Source organism: Lithobates pipiens, unplaced genomic scaffold (genome assembly GCF_037356315.1).
Source record: "Lithobates pipiens isolate NorthernLeopardFrog02 unplaced genomic scaffold, aLitPip1_a1.2 Scaffold_10, whole genome shotgun sequence".
NCBI classification, from domain to species: Eukaryota; Metazoa; Chordata; class Amphibia; order Anura; family Ranidae; genus Lithobates; species Lithobates pipiens.
The window spans coordinates 98,506,594-98,523,710 of NW_027507686.1; the positions used below are offsets into that span (position 1 = coordinate 98,506,594).

Genomic DNA, 17,117 nt, shown 5'->3' on the forward strand with positions numbered 1-17,117 from the left:
AGGTGAATGAGTAGGGGTACACGGTACCCCAATACTCATTCACATAGGGTGGGGGCTCCCGGATTCCGATAAGCCCCCCACCCGTAGACCCCAAAAACCAATGGTCAGGGTTGTCGAGAGGAGGCCGATGTCCTCATCAACATGGGGGACAAGGTGCTTTGGGGTGGGGGCCCTGGATCCCCCCCATGTTGAGGGCACGCGGCTTGGTATGACTCACTCATCCCCACCCCCTTTTCTGACTGGCTGGGCTGCATGCTCGGATAAGGGTCTGTAATGGACTTTGGGGGCCGTTTTTTCGGCGTAGGGCTTCCCCTTTAAGTCCATACCAGGTGATGGGGCCAGCGAGGTTTGTCCGCCGCACCTAGTCTGACGGAAAAGTCCGGTTGTGTGTGGGCAGGTCCGCTTGTTCGGAAAGTTCGGCGGACCTCGGCTTCAAAGTCCGGAGGTTTGTCCGCCGGATAGTCTGATTGTGTGTACGCGGCATTAGCGTAACCCCTTGCTTCAAATCTGGCTGACATTTTTTCTGCTTCTAGTTCAAAATCTGTTTGGTGCACACCCTCTTTAATCTCAAAAATTGTCCCACTGGAATACCTCTTATGGTGTGGGATGGATGGCTAGAAACAGGCGACAGAAGGATATTACCTGCTGTCGGCTTCCTACACAGGTTAGTGATGACCTCATTATTGTCGCCCATGAGCCTCACATCTAAAAAATCGTTTGTAATTGGATCATGATGGCCAGTGAACCTTAAGTTTAAATTATTATCATTCATGAATTCTAACCAATTATCCATGTCTATGTGAGGGTCAGAGATGACAAACAGGAGGTCGTCTATATAACGACAGTGAAAAAAAGTATCTGCTCAATGGGGACTTTCAGGTCCAAAAATGCGAGACCTCTCCCACCACCCCATATAAAGGTTGGCCAGGGATGGTGAGAACTCCCATAGAGGCCCCCCTTTCCCTGGAGATAAAAGTCCCCGTCGAACATAAAAAATGATATGTTAGAAGAACTAATCACACAATTTATACTAAAGCCAATAAACCTGATACCTTTATGGCCCTACGTCTCCGACAACCTGACAGGATCCGCAAACCCATCCGCCTTAAATTAGCTAAGAACTCCTACACTAGCAACCCCATCAAGATACTCTCCGAATTCCGTGAGAAATTAGCCGACCTTTATGCAGCTAAAACCCAGTTTTCCCCCCAACAGGCAAACTCCTTATTTCAGGACTTGCCCATCCCTGAACTCCCACAGTCTGCCAGGGAATCAATAGACAGCCTGATCATGGTCGAGGAAGTGCTCGCAGCTATAAAGTCCCTTAAACCCCGAAAACGCCCGGGTCCTGACGGTTTGCCTGCTAATTACTACAAGAAATTTTCTGATATATTGGCCCCCCTCTTAGCAAAGTCGTTTAACGCCCTATTGAGGCAGCAGACCTTCGGCAGAGACACTCTTGCAGCGTCCATAGCCATGATACCCAAACCTAATACTGACAACACCCTATGGTCTAACTTTCGCCCCATATCTCTGCTTAATGTGGACATAAAAATTTTGTCCAAAATTCTAGTGCTGCATCTTAATCCATTCATCGGCAAACTAACTCATAAGGACCAAGTGGGGTTTATCCCTCATAGGCAAGCCAGCGATAATATTCGTCGTGTTATATTATTACAGCACCTAGCGAGATCGCGCTCCATCCCCATGCATCTTTTGTCTTTGGACATAAAAAAAGCGTTCGATACCGTATCCTGGCCCTACCTACACTTTATCCTGCAGCGCTGGGGTTTTGGACCACACTTCCTTCAATGGATTACATCACTATATAATGACCCCCATGCTTCAGTTAAATACTCTGGCTTTAGCTCTCAGAGTTTCCCGATACGGAGAGGGACCCGACAGGGCTGCCCCCTATCTCCATTACTCTTTGCTTTGGCAATAGAGCCATTGGCAGCATTGATTCGGGTAAACCCCGATATTAGGGGCTTGGAGATAGCGTCAACTGTACATAAATTATGTTTGTTTGCAGATGACGCTTTATTATTCGTCACCTCACCTCACACTTCTATTCCCAACCTACTCCACCTCCTGGACCGGTTTGCTCAGATCTCCTGTCTAGAAGTCAACCAGACCAAATCAAAGGCTCTGAATGTGTCTCTGCCGAAGGATACTGTTGCTCTTCTTCAGGGGAACTTCTCATTTCAGTGGTCTGATACCTCTATCCCATATCTAGGTATTAAATTGTCTAGCGACCCAGTAAATCTCTTTCGCACGAACTATATCCCGATGCTGAGACACCTTTCTTCATTACTCCATGACTGGCGTTCCCTTCGCATCTCTTGGATGGGTCGTATTGTTGCTATTAAAATGTCCCTTCTTCCCAAACTTCTGTACCTTTTATAGGGTTCTTCCTGTACCAGTACCCTCCTATTTCCACTGTGTCATCCAGGGCCGGGTCTTTAGCTATGTCTGGGGATCCGTTAGGCCCAGGGTGACAAGATCTGTGTTACTCCGCCATCATAAATGGGGGGGACTGGGAGTTCCTAATTTTTCCCAATATTACCACGCAGCCCAATTGGCTCAAATGACCCTGTACCATGCTAAATTTGAAGTTCCTCTGTGGGTGAGCCTGGAAGCGATAGATATACACCCTGTGCCCTTGGCAAATCTGTTATGGCTCCCCCATACTGCACGGGACCCCATAGTTAACCCTATAACCCAACATACTCTGAAGCTTTGGGATAGTTTGTGTAAACGGTTTAGATTACAGTCCCTGCACTCCCCGCTCCTTTCATTCATAGGCCACAAACATTTCTATCCTGCATACATTGAACCTGCCTCTTTCTGGTCATGGATCCAGACGGGTTTAACCCGAATCTGTGACCTAGTGTCTGGCGGCGCTGTCAAAACTTTCCTGTCCATCCAAACCCAAACCAAACTTCCCAATAAGGAATATTTCCGTTACCTCCAAATCTTTCACTTCGTGCGGGGGATCGTTAGCCCGGTCCAAAACTCAGACGCCCTCTCAATATTTGAGAAGATTTGTGATTCGGACCCTCATGCCCCAGGCATTATATCTCAACTATACGAACACCTCACCTTCCAGTCCATGACACTTCCAACTTATGCACAACAGTGGGCCAGAGACCTATCACTAACCATGGACGAGGAGGACTGGTCCAGTGTTTGGCACAACACAAAAATCTCATCACAAAATATTGTTGCCCTTGAGGCGAGCTACAAGGTATTTATGAGATGGTACCTAGTGCCAGACAGAATTGCTAAGTTTCTACCGTCCTACTCGCCGAATTGCTTCCGCAACTGCGGCGGAAGAGGTACCCATATGCATATCTGGTGGACCTGCCCTGTGGTGCAATGCTTCTGGGCAACAATATTCCAAATTGTATCCACATTGTTCCGGGAACCAATAGCTCCAGACCCCACACTAGCCCTTTTAAACTCCTACCCGAATTCCGAATACAGCACAAATACACCTATCCCTACAGCTTACTACAGCAGCCAAGCAAACAATTGCCAAAGCATGGAAAACCCCAGCCCTTCATATAACCGAGGTGAAAAATCGGGTCACACAAGCTTTGATTCATAGCAGAATTGAAGCCACTGTTTTAGACAAGATCCCCCGACACTCTAAAATTTGGCAACCTTGGGTTGACCACTACCTGCCACCGAACTTTGACAGACATTTGCTAGACCCATAGACACACATATTCCCATATACAGTTGTTAGTGCATGATCTCCATTTATTTGGTGTGAGTCGGCCGACCTCCCCCCTTTCCCCCCTCTTATCTTTCCTATCGCTCCTGCCTTCTTTCCCCTTCTCTTTCATCTAGTCCTCCTTCTCCACTTCTTTTCCCGCTCTTCTTACCCCCTCTGTTCCCCTATTCTCCTTCTTTACTGCTCCCTGTTTGTGTATATTCTCCAAATGTCTTTGATACCTATTGAGGTAACATATGTTATTAGCAGCCTTGGTTTTGTTCTTGTGATGTCTTCTGCGGTTTACAATATGTTGTACTCCGAGTATTAAATACGCTGCAGTCCCCGCCCTGTCACATAGAAGGCCTCCTTTGGAGCCCGTGGCAGTTCTGGGACCCATTATTTGGTCATTGTTAGAAATCCATACTCTGTGTCAACATGCAATTATGTTGTATTTCGTTTGGTTTTATTTTGTAACGCACCTAACTCTCGCTTTTTATTTTCTAATGGTGCTATACGGCTGACATCTTTGTATTCTTTGTACCTGTTGCCAATAAAAACCTTTGAAACGAAAAAAATGATATGTTAAAAGATATTAGAAAATGCTAATCAACAATTGTTTGTACGATTTTCTTTTTTTTTTACGTGGGTTTGCTTTTTGTGCTTCTATTGTTGCTTTTTTGTGGTCCTTTGAACGGGGTATCCTTTGATGTCCGCTTTAGGCTTTGATATGGCAGTTTATGCATTGTGAATGATTTTTATCAATTTGGATATGCATGCATGTACCTGCCTTTTTCATTATAGCTGCCTAGTCTATACATGTTTACCCTTTGCGGTTGTTTGCATTCATAGCTTACTTTCTGTTACACTGGATATGTTCTTTTCTTTTCCTTCCTTTTTTCTATTTGCGAGACGGGTATTCCCTTTATGATCGCCATATACCATTCAAATTTTTTGCAGGATTTTCTCTCTATCTTTCGTTAGGGCTTGTCCTTTATATATGTTTATGCCAAGACTGATACTATTTTATAATCAAGTTTAGTCAGGGTCCGATCATCATATGTTTTTCCTGATCTATGGGGAGACTTTATTTTCTACATTTTTTAGTGCGTGGTCAAATAACTCCATAATCAATGGCATTCTTAATCATGAAATGATTGAGACCCCTATAATCGATACAAGGTCTCAGTTCACCACTCTTCTTCACACAAAACAAACCAGCACTAGCAGGAGACGAGGATTTGCAGATGAAACCATGAGAAAGTGCATCTGCAACATACTCCTTCATGGTCTTATCCTCCAAGAGCGACAAAGGGTAAACCCGGCCACGAGGGGGTATGGCACCAGGTTGAAAGTCAATTGCACAATCATGCGACCAGTGTGGAGGCAAAGTACAGGCTTGACCTTTGTCAAAGACATTGCTAAAATTGTGGTACTCCTCCAGCAGGGAGGAGAGTGAAGAGGTGCACAGGACCTTGGCTACCTTCTGGAAGCATCTCTCACTGCACTGTGGTGACCAGGACAGAACCTCAGCATGGAGCCAATCAAAGGAAGGATTGTGTCTCTGTAAAAAAGGATAACCAATAACCAGTGGAAACTTAGTTGAGGAAATAACTTGGAATTGGATTATCTCATGGTGAAGGGCCCCTATGGCCATGGACAACGGAACACATGGGCAGGCTGTAGAGGTCTCCCATCAAGAGCCTCAATGGCAAGTGGAGTGCCACGCAGCTGCAGCGGAATCGAGTGCTTAGATACAAAGGCAGCATCAATGAACAGGCCTGCAGCCCCAGAGTCGATTAGAGCCTGTATCTCGACTCAGCCCAAGACAGGGTAACCGAAAACCAGGGGCTTATCTTTCTGGGAAACTGGAGCCGAAACAACCTCTCAGGACCTCAACGTTCGGGCGTTCCCTGGACAGGTAGGACAAGACTTCAAAAACTGACCAGCCTGGCCAAAATAAAGGCACAATCTCTTCCTCCTCCTAAGGGCTCTCTCATGTGCAGAGAGACGCGTGAAACCCAAGTGCATGGGTTCATCTTCGCAGACCGACTCGGTACGAGGAGGCATGGGAGGTGAGGGAGGCCGGGACTGCAAATCTCAGAGACAAATATACAGGAGGCTTGCGCCAGCGCTCCTTAACCACTTGCCGCCTGCCCTATAGGCAATTGACGGTGGCAAAGTGGTTTCATAATCCTGATCGGACGTCATATGACGTGATCAGGATTATGAGCCGCTGCGCGCCCCCGGGGGCGCGCATTGCGGCGATCCTTGTTGCGGGGTGTCAGTCTGACACCCGGCAACTACGATCTCGGTAAAGAGTCTCAGACGGAGACTCTTTACCACGTGATCAGCCGTGTCCAATCACGGCTGATCACAGTGTAAATGGGAAGAGCCGGTGATCGGCTTTTCCTCACTCGCGTCTGTCAGACGCTAGTAGAGGAGAGCCGATCGGCTGCTCCTCTGACAGGGGGGGTCTGTGCTGATCGATTATCAGCACAGCCCCCCCGAGGATGCCCACACTGGACCACCAGGGATGCCACCAGACCACCAGGGAAAAGGTAATCCTCCCTAGACCACCAGGGATGCCAGTCAGCACAATGGATGCCAATCAGTGCCCATAATGGATGCCAATCAGTGCCTACAATGGGCATCACTGATTGGCAGGCATTATTGTTTGGCACTGATTGGCATCCATTAGTACAGTATAACACCAATGCCGCCTATGAGTGCCCACTTGTGCCGCCTATCAGTGCCCACCTGTGCCGCCTATCGGTGCCCACCTGTGCCGCCTATCAGTGCCCACCTGTGCCACCTATCAGTGCCCACCTGTGCCGCCTATCAGTGCCCACCCATGCCCATCTGTGCCGCCTATCCATGCCCATCTGTGCCGCCCATCCATGCCAATCCATGCCAGCTATCAGTGCCAATTTGTGCCACCTATCAGTGTCCATCCGTGTCGCCCATCAGTGCCGCCTATCAGTGCCGCCTATCAGTGCCACATATCAGTGTCCATCAATGCCACCTCATCAGTGCCACTTCATTGGTGCCACATCATTGGTGCCCATCAGTGCCGCCTTATCAGTGCCCATTAGTGTAGCCCCATCAGTGCCCATCAGTGAAGGAGAAAACGTACTTATTTACAAAGTTTTGAAACTGAAACAAAAAAAAACTTTTTTTTTTTCAAAATTTTCGGTATTTTTTTATTTGTAGCGCAAAAAATAAAAACCGTAGAGGTGATCAAATACCACCAAAAGAAAGCTCTATTTGTGGGAAAAAAATGATAAAAATTTCATTTGGGTACAGTGTAGCATGACCGCGCAATTGTCATTCAAAGTGTGACAGTGCTGAAAGCTCAAAATTGGTCTGGGCAGGAAGGTGTTTAAGTGCCCTGTATTGAAGTGGTTAAAAGAGAGTATTTCTCTGAGTCTGGAGTCAAGGAGTATGGCAAATGTGATCAACCTCTCACACTCAGTGGGTATATCTCGGGCTGCTATCTCATCCTTGGGCCTCATTGTTCCATTGTTCTCATTGTTGTACTCTGTTTGATGGACATGAGGCTCTTGGCAGCAGAAGAAGCATGCAGGAATGTCAAATACCCTTTTGAAGGAAGCCACAAATTCTGGGTAACTCAGGACCACGGGTTTTTGCGTCTCCCATAGAGGGTTTGTCCAGGCCAAGGCTCTCTCCGAAAGCAAAGAAATCAGGAAACATACTTTTCTTCTGTCCGTGAGAAATGCCTGAGGCAGCATCTCAAAGTATATCTCAACCTGGTTGAGAAACCCTCTGCATTGAACTGGATCGCCCCCAAATCGCTGGGGAAGTGAAGCGGAACCAGACATTCCTCTTAAAAGAGGTGATACTCGAAAACTGGTGCCTGCACAGAGACTGGAGCAGCAGCAGGGATGGCCTGCAACACAGGTTATACCAGAGCAGCCATAGTGGAAGATTCCAGGTTAGCCGTGTGACTCAGGAGCATTTGTAACGGCAAGGCAAGCTGATCCATGTGGTGATCCTGGTCATCCAATCAAAAAAAAATATTACCAACAAGTGGACTGACTCCATATTTTAAATTTATGGCCTTCGCCTACTGTCAGAAACCATGAATCAGACCGAGACAGAAGTACAGTTAGGGCCGGTTTCCACTTGTGCCAGACATTGCATGTAATTCGCAGCACACTGCTTTTCACATTACATGCGATGTCTGTGCGGTACAGATAGTATGGCTGATATCGCACCGCATTCGGTCCAAACACGCACAGGACCCTTTTTTCTGTTTGGACCAGAATCGGAACCCATGTGTGTTCATGTCCAAACTGTAATTTCGCAGTGCAATACGTGAGCTGAAATGGGGATGTCGTTAACATATAATGACACTCCCCAGCAGTTCGCATATGGCAGTGTGAACTGCCTTGTGTGTCGGGTGCGATGCGGGTTCCGCAGTGGATTTTCAGGGTTCTCGCATCGCACAAGTGTGAACTGGCCTATCATCACACTTGTTTAATAATAATAAAAAGGTAAACAGAGTGAGCATGGTTAATACATAGCCAGAGGTTAGTATCCAGATCAGGTAGTCAGCCAATACCAATGTCAGAGAGCCAGAGATCATTATAGTAGTACAGCAAGCAGGATCAGGAGCCAGAAGGGACATCAGCCGAGCAAGTCTTCAACAGAAAGGCAATAGAAAAGTCTCTGAGGCGAAGGCAGAGATGAAGTGAGCTGGATGGCTTTATGTAGGCAGGACTGATCAGCAGATCAACAACAGCTAAGTCACTGTGGAGAGAAAGGAGCTGGGAATTAGCTGACAGCTGAGTGGCCAGCTCAGAAAAGGAAGGGCTGAGCGCAGCCCTGACAGGGAACAGCAAAGTTTATACAAGCTGTACGCTCACTAATTTGCATTGTAGCAAAGTGTCATTTCTTCAGTATTGTGACATGAAAAGATATAATAAAATATTTACAAAAAAGTGAGGGGTGTACTTACTTTTGTGAGATACTGTACTTACCTCCTCATAAAAAGAAATCAGGTTTGTTTGAAAACTGTCTTTCATGAATCCATGCTTTCTGTTGCTTAAATTATTTTTTTTCCAGCAATAACTCATCTATGGGGTCTTTTATTAAACTCTCCAGTATCTTCCCAACTATAGAAGTTAAAGCGGGAGTCCGCCGGGACTCCGCGTTTTTTTTTTTTTTAAAAGCCAGCAGCTACAAATACTGCAGCTGCTGACTTTTAAAATAGTGACACTTACCTGTCCAGTGCGCCCGCGATGTCGGCACCCGAAGCCGATCTCTAGATCGTCTCTCGGGTCCTGCCGCCGCCATCTTGGGTATGGGAATCAGGAAATGGAGCCTTTCGGCTTCATTTCCCGGTTCCCTACTGCGCATGCTCGAGTTGCGCTGCGCAATAAGGACGGTCCCCGCTGCCTCCGGGATCTGTGTGTTTCCCAGCAGGCAGCGGGGCACTTGCGGAAAGGGGCGGGCACTTGCGGAAAGGGGCGTAATCTACGCCCCTTTCCGCAGAGAGCTATCCCGGAAGTGGGTGCAGATACCTGTACTGTACAGGTATCTGCACCCCCCTCCCCCCTGAAAGGTGCCAATTGTGGCACCGGAGGGGGGGAGGGTTCCGATGAGCGGAAGGTCCACTTTAGGGTGGACCTCCGCTTTAAACTAACAGATCTATAGTTACTTGGTAAAGACTTTGATCCATTTTTTACCACTTGCCGCCCTCTATATAGCAGAATGTTGGCGGCAAAGTGCTTTCAAAATCCTGACCGGGCGTCATATGACGTCCCCCCGGGGCGCATCACGGTGATCATTGTTGTGGGGTGTCAGTCTGACACCCTGAAACTATGATCTCGGTAAAGAGTCTCCGACGGAGACTCTTTACCACGTGATCAGCCTTGTCCAATCACGGCTGATCACAGTGTAAATGTGTCAGACGTGAGTAGAGGAGAGCCGATCGGCTGCTCCTCTGACAGGGGGGGTCTGTGCTTAATGATTATCAGTGCAGCCCCCCGAGGATGCCCACACTGGACCACCAGGGATGCCACCAGACCAACAGGGATGCCCAGCACCAGGTATGCCGCCCTAGACCACCAGGGATGCCAGTCAGTGCCCACAATGGATGCCAATCAGTGCCCACAATGAGCATCACTGGTTGGCATGCATTTGGCACTGATTGGCATCCATTAGTACAATAAAATACAATGCCGCCTATCAGTGCCCATCTGTGCCACCTATCAGTGCCCATCCATGCCACCTATCAGTGCCCATCCATGCCACCTATCAGTGCCCATCCATGCGCATCCGTGCCGCCTATCCATGCCCATCCACGCCACCTATCCATGCCCATCCATGCTGTCTATCCATGCCAATAAGTGCCACCTATCAGTGCCAATTTGTGCCACCTATCAGTGCCCATCCGTGTAGCCCATCAGAGCCGCCGATCAGTGCCACATATCAGTGCCCATCAATGCCACCTCATCAGTGCCACTTCATTGGTGCCACCTCATCGGTGCCCAGCAGTGCCGCCTTATCAGTGCCCGTCAGTACAGCCCCATCAGTGTCCATCAGTGAAGGAGAAAACTTACTTATTTACAAAGTTTTTCATTTTTTTCAAAATTTTCTTTTTTTTTAATTTGTTTGGCAAAAATTAAAAACCATAGAGGTGATCAAATACCACCAAAAGAAAGCTCTATTTGTGGGAAAAAAAATTATAAAAATTTAGTTTGGGTACAGTGTAGCATGACTGTGCAATTGTCATTCAAAGTGCGACAGCGCTGAAAGCTGAAAATTGGTCTGGGCAGGAAGGTGTTTAAGTGCCCTGTATTGAAGTGGTTAAATATAGGCACCACATTGGCCCTACGCCAATCCAGTGGTACTATTCCAGTCATTAACAAGTCCCTAAAAATTAGAAACAATGGCTTTTCAAATGACAGAGCTCAATTATTTTAGGGTCCATAGGTGGATGCCATCTGGTCCAGATGCTTTATCCATCTTTATTCTGTAAAAAAAATTCTGGACCATATCACTTTTGAGCCATTATGGTTCATTTGGGGCTGTGTCAATACCATCACCATTATGGACTTGAGCACCCCCATGCTCCTTTGTATACACAGAGCTGAAGAAGGTATTTAATAAAGTTGCCTTCTCTTTGTCCCCATGACCCATGACAAAATGCAGGACAATTGCCCTTCTAAAAGATTGATATCTAAACGCATCTTTAACCAATAATATGACATAAATATTACCAGAGTGATAAGTAAAATGAACATACATAACCTTACACTAGTAATTCAAAGTTTTTTCTTATCTTAGGTTGTGTCAGGTGGCTGTGAGACCCGTGAAATCCCATTGCTAAGAAATGGTCTTGGGCAGCTTGGCTTCAATGCAGATTCAGAGGGGTTTGTAACTGAAGTTGAGAGATTCAGCATGGCTGAAACTGTAGGACTTTGTCCTGGTGCAAGGTTAGTAGCCATCTGTGGCCAACCGTTCTGCTCATTGACCCCTGAGGATGTTCGTACACTGTTTATTCGTGCAAAGAAAGTAACTGTGACGACTCTACCTCCAGATGAAGCTGGGAAGCCTCGCAGGTAATACAGCATATAGACAAAGTACAGTGGGGATCGAAAGTTTGGGCACCCCAGGTAAAAATGTGTATTAATGTGCATAACGAAGCCAAGGAAAAATTTCCAAATGGCATTAAATTACAGATTAGACATTCTTATAATATGTCAAAAAAAGTTAGATTTTATTTCCATCATTTACACTTTCAAAATTACAGAAAACAAAAAAATGGCGTCTGCAAAAGTTTGTGCACCCTGCAGAGTTAATATCTTGTACTGCCCGCTTTGGCAAGTATCACAGCTTGTAAATGCTTTTTGTAGCCAGCCAATAGTCTTTCAATTCTTGTTTGAGGTATCTTTGCCCATTCTTCCTTACAAAAGTGTTCCAGTTCTTTTGAGATTTCTGGGCTGTCTGTCACGCACTGCTCTTTTAAGGTCTATCCATAGATTTTTAATAATGTTGAGGTCAGGAGATTGTGAAGGCCATGGCAAAACCTTCCGTTTACGCCTCTTGATGTAATCCCCCGTGGATTTTGAGGTGTGTTTAGGATCATTATCCATTTGTAGAACCCATCCTGTCTTTAAAGCGGAATCCTCCCCCCCTCCGGCGCCACAATTGGCACCTTTCAGGGGGGAGGGGGGTGCAGGTACCTGTACAGTACAGGTATCTGCACCCACTTCCGGCATAGCTATCTGCGGAAAGGGGCGTAGATTCTGCAGAATCTACGCCCCTTTCCGAAAGTCCCCCGCTGCCTGCTGGGAAACACACGGATCCCAGAGACAGCGGGACCATCCTTATTGCGCAGCGCGACTCGCGCATGCGCAGTAGGGAAACGGGAAATGAAGCCGAAAGGCTCCACTTCCTGATTCCCATACCCAAGATGGCGGCGGCAGCACCCGAGAGACGATCGAGAGATCGGCTTCGGGTGCCGACATCGCGGGCGCGCTGGGCGGGTAAGTGTCCTTATTTTAAAAGTCAGCAGCTGCAGTATTTGTAGCTGCTGGCTTTTTTTAAAAAAACAGCAGAACTCCCGGCGGACTCCCGCTTTAACTTCAGCTTTTTCACAGATGGCATCAAGTTACCATCCAAAATTTGCTGAAATTTTATTGACTCCATTTTTCCTTCTACTCGTGAAATGTTCCCTCTGCCACTGGCTGCAATACAACCCCAAAGCATGATTGATCCACCCCCATGCTTAACAGTTGGACAGAGGTTATTTTCATTAAATTCTGTGCCCTCTCTTCTCCAAACGTACCTTTGCTCATTCCGGCCAAAAAGTTATATTTTAACCTCATCGGTCCACAGAACTTGTTTCCAAAATGCCTCAGGCTTGTCTATATGTTCATTTGCAAAGTTCAAATGCTGATTTTTGTGGTGAGGACGTAGAAGAGGTTTTCTTCTGATGACTCTTCCATGAAGACCATATTTGTACAAGTATCTCTTTATAGTGGAATAGTGTACCACAACTCCAGTGTCTGCCAGATCTTTCAGGTGGGATCGTGCAGTCAAACATGGGTTTTGAATTGCTTTTCTCACAATCCTGCGAGCTGTTCTGTCTGATATTTTTCTTGGTCTTCCAGATCTTGCTTTAACTTCCACTGTTCCTGATGACTGCAATTTCTTAATTACATTCTGAATAGAGGATATTGACATCTGAAAACGCTTTGCTATCTTCTTATAGCCTTCTCCAGCTTTGTGAGCGTCAACTATTTTCAGTTTCCGTTTTCTAGACAACTGCTTAGAAGAACCCATTGTGCTGATTGTTGAGGCAAGGTCAGATGAGTCTGGCCATTTAAAACCTTTGAGATTGACATCACCTGATCTTCCCAGACGATGATTGAGAACAATCCATGACACTGGCAGGTCTCAGCTTTGTAAAGGGGGCAGTGCATGCTATAAATTCTGCAGGGTGCCCAAACTTTTGCAGACGCCATTTTTTTGTTTTCTGTAATTTTGAAAATCTAAATGATGGAAATACAATCTAACTTTTTTTGACATGTTATAAGAATGTCTAATCTGTAATTTAATGCCATTTGGAGATTTTTCCATCTTTCCTTGGCTTCGTTATGTACATTAATACACATTTTTACCTGGGGGTGCCCAAACTTTCGATCCCCACTGTAGTTAATAGCATGGCTGCCAATCTGTTTGTTAAGTTAACTAAGATTTCTCTTTGTCTTATCTGTAGGAGTTTCTCTGAGTTGTATGTGAGGTCTCTGCAAGAACAGAGAATCATGCGGCCATCAGAAGGAGACACTGAAGAGAAAGAAGAATTTATTCCAAGAAAAAAAGAATCAGCTCCAGCGACTCAGAACATTCTTCGGACCCTCTCTGTACAGGAAGAAAGGACAGACTTTAGGTAGGATACTATTTTTTATGAATTTTTACCCCGTTGTGACCAGAAAACATTTCATATTTATGTGTCTGAGTATTTCTGGAAATGTATTTTTGATTTTTAATTTTAAAGAAAATCTTTAAATTGTTTTTGTAAATGCTTAATCTGCATAATCAAACACTTTTTTTCTGTAGTGCAGTTCCACCAAGCAGGAGGTAGGGTCACAACAGTTTCCTTTAATGATACAGAAATAATATATTTTCTAGGTTTGGAATGAGGGAAGAGAAGTTAAATGTATGCTGTTATTTACAAAAGGTCTGATAACAGCATCAAAATACATAGATCCTATAACCAACTAGCAAAGTTATGCCGCGTACACACGATCAGACTTTCCAGCAGACTTGGTCCGGGGGACAATCCACCAGACATTGCAGCGGAGATCCGCCGGACTTTCCGAACGAGCGGACTTTAAAAATGAAAGGACTTGCCCACACACAGACTAAAGTCCATTCATTTTGAACGTGACTCCAGGTATGATGGGACCGCTTTCATCGGCGAGATTGACACCTTGCGAGCCCTGTCGCCTCGTATGGATTTTAAGGGTAACCCCCTATGCTTAAAAAAACGGTGTGGGGTTCCCCCCAAAATCCATACCAGAGCACGCAGCCGGGCCGGTTAGGAAAGGGGGTGGGGACGAGCGAGCGGGGCACCCCCTTCCCCAGATCACCCACCCCCCCATGTTGAGGACATGCAGCCTGGTACGGTTCAGGGGGGGGGGGGTGCTCGCTCATCCCCACCCCCTTTCCTGACCGGCCAGGCTGCATACTCGAATAAGGGTCTGGTATGGATTTTGGGGGGACCCCATGCCGTTTTTTCGGCGTAGGGGGTTACCCTTAAATCCATACCAGACCTAAGGGCCTGGTGTATAGTACCCTGTAGCCGAGAACCAGCGCTATAGGATCGTGCTGGAAACATTCTCGCGGGCAGGTGCTGTAATTGCCATTGTGTTGTAGTTGGTCTGTCGGACCAGCATACAGATGAGCGGACTTCACGACAGGAACAAGGTCCGGCGGACTTTCGGCGGAAAGATTTAAAACCTTCTAGGTCCACCGGACTTTGGGGAAGAAAAAGTCCACTGGAGCCCACACACGATCAAATTGTCCGACGGACTCTGATCCGCCGGAAAGTCCGATCGTGTGTAAGCGGCATTAGAGAAGCTTTGTCAAGGCTTGTCCCAATAACACATGAAATAGACAAGTGTAAAGGTAATCTAGAAGTTTACAGCCCTATGTGGCGTTTATTTACTAAAGGCAAATTCACTTTGCACTACAAGTGCACTGCAATTGCAGTTCCAGTGCACTGAAAGTGCGCTTGGAAGTGCAGTCGCCATAGATCTGAAAGGAAGATCTGAAATGAGGGGAAGCTTTGCTGATTTTATCATCCAATCATGTGTAAGCTAAAATGCTGTTTTTTATATTCCTTGCATGTCCCTCTCAGATCTACAGCAACTCCACTTCCAAGTGCACTTTTAGTGCACTTTCAAGTGTACTTGCACTACACTTGTAGTGCAAAGTGGATTTGCCTTTAGTAAATAACTCCCTTATGTCGTGTAAACACAACCGGACTTTCCGACAGACTAGGTCCGATGGGATCAGTCCTTCAGACAATCCGATCGTATTTGGGCTAGTCTGATCGTTTTTCAGATGGACCTAGAAATAAAACATGTTTCAAATCTGTCCGACGGACTCAATTCTGACTGACTAAAAATCGGGAAAACCGATTTTCTCTGTGCTAGTCCAACGGAACAGGTCCATTCATGTGTGGCCAAGTCAGTTTGTTCGGAAAGTCCGTCGGACCTCCACCGAAAGTCCGTCGGGAAGACCGTCAGACCTAGTCCGTCGAAAAGTCTGGTTGTGTGTATGCGGCATTAGATTCATTGCTCCCAGTGGGCTAGGAATGTTTGTTTAAATGGTAGAAATAGAAGGATTATATATATCACGCTAACACTCAATAATCTATCAGGTAGCCACCAGCACAGCACTAAACAATTGAAAATCAAAACTGAGAATAAAAATATGTGCAGCGCTTAAAGATTTTGTACTGCTATAAAATCATGTGTATAAATAAAGGACAGTATATAATGATGTGAATAACCACAAAATGAAAATGAAAATATAATAAAATTGATGCGGCATAAAAACAGTGTGAGGCCGCGTACACACGCGCGGACTGTTCGCCCAACTTTGTCCGTCCAACAGTTTCGGCAAACAGTCCGCTCAAACTTAGCATGGACGGACATGGCCACACATGACGGACAAACAGTTTGCTGAAACCGTGCGCGATGACGTGAACGGCACGTACGACGGGACGAAAAATACGACGTCCTATACACTGCAATGCAACCTTCCGACGTGGAAATCCTTTCTGAGCATGCGCGAGACTTAGTTGGCCGAACAAGCCTACACACGAGCGAACAGTCCGCTGAAACCTTGTTTCAGCGGACAGTTTTTCGGAATTTCCGTAAGACCTTGTTCGTCCAACTGTCCGCTGAAACTGTCCGCTGAAGCCCCACACACGAGCGGACTGTCCGCCCAAACACTGTTCAGCGGACAAGGTTGGGCGAACAGTCCGCCCGTGTGTACGCGGCCTCAGATAATGTGAATGACCACAAAACTTAAACACTATATAAGTCTAGGGATGCACTGAAATTTTTTCCACTGAAACACATCAGCCGAAAGAGAATTCTTGCCGATACTGGTGCCAAAAATTGCGCATGCGCAGTAGAGGCGGCAGAACCAGCGGGGGACGTCATTCATTGTGTGGGCAGCGTGCACGTTCCTTGCGGTTAAGATGCCGCAACGTCGCACTCGTAAGCACGTTCCCTGCTGAGACACTGACACCATCCCTGCGGACGCTCCTCGTGCTTGTGAGACGCTGCTGGGACCCCGAGAGATGGTACTGGGACCCTAGAGACAGTACTGGGACCCAAGAAACGGTACTAGGAGGTGAGAGATGGCTTCATAGAGGGCTGCATATACTGTAGCATACTCAAGTGCAAGAGTGGGCACTGTCACTCCTGGCTGACTACCATTACTATTCACCGGTGGGCATTGCTGCTTTTGACTTCTTAAACTGACAGAAACAAACTAGTAATTTTATTTCTTTGTTATTTTGTTATAGTGCTTGTACTGACTATTTAAAATGACTGTGTGCCTGCACTGCAGTACATCTGATCTGACTTGTAGCAAAAAAAAAAAAAATTATATGATTGAACTGAGTGATTAAATATAATTTGAAATGGAATGGATTGCAAATTGCAAGCTATTTTTTTGGTAGCTATTCTGTAGTATACAGTATAAAATGAATGCGCTTGCTGTTATTGAATGTGTCACTTTGACAGCGTAGTATAGGTTATACAGTACTGACATGACAGCAAGCGCATTAATTTTTTAAACATGACAGTATGCAATAAATATATAATATATTATATGCCATATATAA

The 17,117-nt window shown here is 46.1% G+C and overlaps 1 protein-coding gene across 2 annotated transcripts in view; it reads left to right on the top strand.

Moving 5' to 3' along the window:
* The window catches only part of SIPA1 (signal-induced proliferation-associated 1), a 494,221-nt gene that overhangs the window by 339,823 nt on the left and 137,281 nt on the right, over window positions 1-17,117 (top strand). For both annotated transcript variants that reach the window (XM_077456982.1, XM_077456990.1), the window contains exons 8-9: window positions 11,033-11,307; window positions 13,470-13,640. In XM_077456982.1, coding sequence (XP_077313108.1) covers window positions 11,033-11,307; window positions 13,470-13,640 — 446 coding nt within the window. The remainder of the gene's footprint in view (window positions 1-11,032; window positions 11,308-13,469; window positions 13,641-17,117) is intronic.